General features: G+C 41.1%; 1 protein-coding gene across 1 annotated transcript in view; it reads left to right on the forward strand.

Annotated features, from left to right (window-relative positions):
• Nucleotides 1–2,410, forward strand: part of DDX10 (DEAD-box helicase 10) — a 504,153-nt gene extending 501,743 nt beyond the window's left edge. The window contains exon 18 of the mRNA XM_019524793.1: nucleotides 1,507–2,410. Within this exon, the coding sequence (XP_019380338.1) occupies nucleotides 1,507–1,687 (181 nt within the window). The 3' untranslated portion in view covers nucleotides 1,688–2,410. The remainder of the gene's footprint in view (nucleotides 1–1,506) is intronic.
• The last annotated feature ends 2,384 nt before the right edge of the window (nucleotides 2,411–4,794 follow it).

Consider the following 4,794-nt stretch of genomic DNA (forward strand, 5'->3'; position numbering starts at 1 on the left):
GGGCCGGCTGACTTAAAAACATCCAGCCCCTCCAGAAGCTCCCTAACTAAATCCTCACTCACCCTAGGCCCAGGTGAGCCTCCCCCAGGGCCCAAAGGGGGCCCAGCAGGGAGGTGGCAGTTCTGGTCCTTACTGAGGAAGACAGAGGCTAAGAATGGTTATTGGTTAACCTTTTAACTGATCCAGTCAGAGGAGGTTAAACAGATAATTTTTTCAATGATATTTACATCCCCAAGTGAAATAGGGATTGGCAGCTAATAAAGGAGACTGGAATAGGTTTGAAAGGATTATAGGATTATGTAAAAAAATAAATAATGCATAAACTCAGGGGGGATATTAATGACAGGATGGACATCAGCTGTTTTAAAGGAGACCTGCAACGCACATTCACCTTCATCTTGAAATGGAGTTTGTATTGATTTCATAGAATCCAATAGTTTTCTGGAGATCCTTTTAGCATTGCAGATTTGCTCTTGTATTGTGTGGGAAGTTCTAGATGCTGACTCCAGTTTGGTCAGAGAGTATTAGAGAAGTATCATATCCAAGGCTTTATGCAAGTTGTCTTTTTGTCAGTAGGATTTGGGAATCCTTTGGCAGTTGATTGTGACTTTCAGAAGCACAAGAGCAATATTTGAGTTTTTTGCCTTGAGATTACACTTGCATTCAATTGGGATAGAAAAAAGTTAATGTTGTATATGGAAATACCTGGAATAGATTATGGTTGGTTGAAGCCAAGGATGGACAATGGAATAAAAATTGGTGGAACTGGACCAAGCTATTTTGTTTGTAGGTTTAGCTCCATATTTTCTATATGTATTTTCTTTATCGTTTCTACACTTTCTTTTTCCCTTCACTAAAAGGGTGATGGATTTGAGTTCTGATTGTTTTGGCTGGGGGAGCCCAGGCTGTTGGTTTTCAGTTTTTGTGAAACATAAGAGTCCTGAGCCTCATAAGTATAAACTCCTATCTAGGAAATGCTTGTGTGACTTATATTGAAGACAGCTGAAAAACTCTTTATTTGGAATTATCTATACCTCGTGGCAAAACCTAATAAATAGTTTACAAGGACATTTTCACAAATCTTTGTAAACCTGTATCCCTATTCCCAAATGTTGGAAAAGTTTGGGTTCTCTGGAGAGCAGCTCCAACACTGTGCCTTGGGCCCATTTCTAGGTCATACAGGATTTTGAATACCTGCTGAGGCCTTGGCCACTATGTAATGTGGCAAGTATTGTATAAAACAAATATTGAAGTCTTGATATACTTTAATCAATTAACTGCTAAATACACACAGAATATCCGCTGCTGCCACCACTTCGCTTTGAAAGCAGTTCTAATTTAGACATTCAGAGTTCATCTAGCTGTACTGTTCTCCCCTTCTGAATAGTAATTTTATGTTTGCCTCTTACGAGGACATAAATGTGCCTAGTTTAAAATGAATTGTTTGATTATATGATGGTATTGATTACGCAGTTGTTAAAAGGAGTAATTGATTTGTTTCCACAGTGGTCCTGGAGAGAGAAATGGAAGAAGAAAAAGAAGCAGCAAAGTAGCAGCAGAAGAAATGCCAGTGAAAAGAAAAAAGGCTAGACTTAACCATGAGGACTCTTTTGTACCATTAGATACCGGCCTTTCTTTGGCAGAGGATGAAGAGTTGGTACTACATCTGCTCAACAGTCGTAGCTAATTATTTCCAAGTGTTCCCCCCTCCCCCCAGTCATCTTCACTCTTATGTCAACTGTCTGCACAAAAATCTATATGGTATCAGGGCAGATGGGTACCAGCAGACACTGATAAATGAGTTCTGTGCACAAGAGACCTGCCTCAGATCAGCTAGTAGATTATATACAAGGTTTTCTTCTTTATGGAGTATATACAGAGTGCTTGGTTTTGGGATTATGAAGATTTCTAAGACTACTTTCCAATCTACATCCCTTGATGACATTTTGTAAAAGCACATTTATAATTGCAAAATCTTCAAGTTTTGAAGGAATTCATTACCTTGTAATCTTTATCTTGCTTAAATACAAATAGCTCAGTGTACTCCAGAATGAACCTTTCTTGACTTTGGCAGGTTTGTAATCTCAAAAATTAAAGAAAGCAGACTACAGTTATTAAAGAAGATTATTTTTGAAAGCTCAGATAGTGACCAATAAATCAAAATACAAAATGCAAATGTTTTTTCTTTGTATAATAGCACATTTATTTAAAATCTTTTAATAAAGCTCTGGAAGTTTGGAATAAACTAATTTGTATCTTTTCAGCTTCCTTGTGAAATCAGTTCAGTCTCTGTAGCCAGTTATCATTTCCCTTACAGTTCTCTGTTGAAGCATTCCAGAAAGAAATCTAATTCTGCCAAACCACTTTAACAGTTAAAACTATGCATCTTGTGGCTTGATTTCTATTCCCAGATAAGATAGCACATACTATTTCTTTGTAAAATACAGGAGCAATATGGTAATAGTTCTCTGAATATCTGAGACCAGAAATAAGCCTGCAAGGTCATGACTAGACTTAATGAGAAGCAGGGTATTTAGCTTTGCATTCTGGCATATTGTTAAGTTACACTCTGCTAAACATTTTGTAATGATCTGTCTCACTTTCCTAAAAAATGTAGAAGATTTCTGGGAGTGATGGAGGGCTGATAGTTCTAGTCTCTGGCAGATTTTTATGCATGTTTTCAGCATATGCTCTGCATCCTTACTAGCTGCAATTGGGTTCTTCCAGTTTTGGGTTTCTCTTAGTAGCGGTGTGGCTTGTGTGTGCAAACACAGCTAAGCGGTAACCGCAGGACTCGGATTTTATTGTGATCTCAGATGGCATGGTCAGTTGGGTGTATCAACAGAAAAGTCATAAGGCCATCAGCCCTCAGTGTTGTTCATTTATTTGGAACACAGATGTGATGACTTGGAGATTCTCAGCATGCACCATTTATGGATTCTTCTTGAGGCTGTGATTTTGTTGCATCATTGAATGTCTCTGTTTTTGGAGTTCTTCACATGCTGTGAGGGTTGTCGTGCATCATTCAGAGCCAGGCCAGTGGAGAGTTTTTAAACCTTCATAGCTGCCATTCACCTGGGAGTACCATAGGGTGATGTGCTGGTTGAAGCCTATGGGACCTAATCCACCCAAGTAGTATGGGAGGGAGTTTGAAGCAAGATGACTTCCCCAGAAGCAGAATGAAGGGATCAGGTGTTAATGGTGAGTGTCAAAACCCAGAGTTTGAGAGACTTCAGGGATGTGGTGGAGGGTGGGGGGGTGGCAATCACAGTGATGGATTTGGCTTAACTTCAGGATTGCTGAGGAAGGTGGAAATTGAGAGACAGATGTTTGTCTTCCTTGGATTCAAAGCAGATACCATATGCAAGATGAGGGCATCATGGGCTTCTCAGAGGACTCTGACCTAAACCCAGAGTATGCTCAAATGTTGAGAAAACTGGGGCAAAGAAATGTGTGTTGATATTTATTACAATAAAGAGTCAATATTAATACAGTTAACCAAGTATTACATTATTGAAATAAGTTTTTTGTGTCCTGCAGATGTTGTTCAGTAGCAAGATTTGCAGTTTTCTTGTGTGCCTGCCTCCTTCACCCCACTACCACTACCACTATACACTTGCTGTTCACTGATGACTAACAGTGAAATGAAGATTGTTGTTGGCTTTAAAACCAGTAAAAAATGCTACAAAGTGAGCACAGTATTGAAAAGAGCCCTGGGAAAACTGAAGACTTCAGTTACAAACTCAGTTCAGCTGATGGTGGGCAAACATTGAAAAGCCTTGAAATTGTCTGGAAACTGAATAGGAGGGAAAGTCGTTTATCCAGAAATGATGTAATTGCAAACCAATACCTGGACCTTTACTAGTGGCAAAACAGAGAAAAACAAATAATGCAATGAGGGAGATGAACTTTGAAGCAACTACAGGATGGCTAAAAAATTTCAAGTCACACCATGGCATCCACAGGTGCATCCCCATTAGCGGGAATGTGCATTTCCCCGGGGATGGATAGCAGCAGCACATATTTGGTTGCCTGGGGACAAATATGTGCCACTGCTTACTGCTAATTGTTCTAGGACAGGGCAGATTGCCCTGGGTGGGGTAGGGGAGGATGAGGCCAGCACTTGGGCTGGACCCAGCAGCCTTACCTGGGGCTCTGGGGGCCTTCCGGGGCTGCAGCAGTGGTGATCCAGGTGCACGGAGCCTGGCTCCAGCTGGAGAGTTGGCTTTTGCCAGCCAGGTTCTGGTTTTGGGCAGCACACGCTGGAACTATGTGCACTGTGCCACTTTTTTTGGCAGTGGGATTTTATTTTACACCAGGATCTCCCTGTGTCAAAAAAAACAAATGCATGCATGTGTGGCACGTGTGGTTTGCAGCACCACAGACAGGTTTGCGGTGCTGCAAACCACACGTGAGGATTTGTGTGGATACACCCTGAGCACCTAAATAGATAGTGAAAACTTTTTGGCTGACTGACCTGCCACCAGTATGTTTAAAACTTTAACTGATATTTTGGAAGCCAAAACTTAACACTTGATAATGGTGCTGTAATGCTGATGAAACTGTGCTTAAGTGGAAACCTATCTCACAGTATTAACTGCATCTCAACATGAAGGCCAGAGACAAACGATGAACACCCCATTGTGCTCGCACGTTCAATGGGTTTCATAGACATTAGAGCTGGAAGGGACCTTGTGAGATCATCGGGTCCAGCCCCCTGCCCAAGGGACAGGAAGTCAGCTGGGGTCAGATCACCCCAGCAAGATAAGCATCCAAGCATTTCTTAAAGGTATC

The sequence above is a fragment of the Gavialis gangeticus genome, unplaced genomic scaffold (genome assembly GCF_001723915.1).
Source record: "Gavialis gangeticus isolate Ggan-Ray unplaced genomic scaffold, GavGan_comp1, whole genome shotgun sequence".
NCBI lineage: Eukaryota > Metazoa > Chordata > Crocodylia > Gavialidae > Gavialis > Gavialis gangeticus.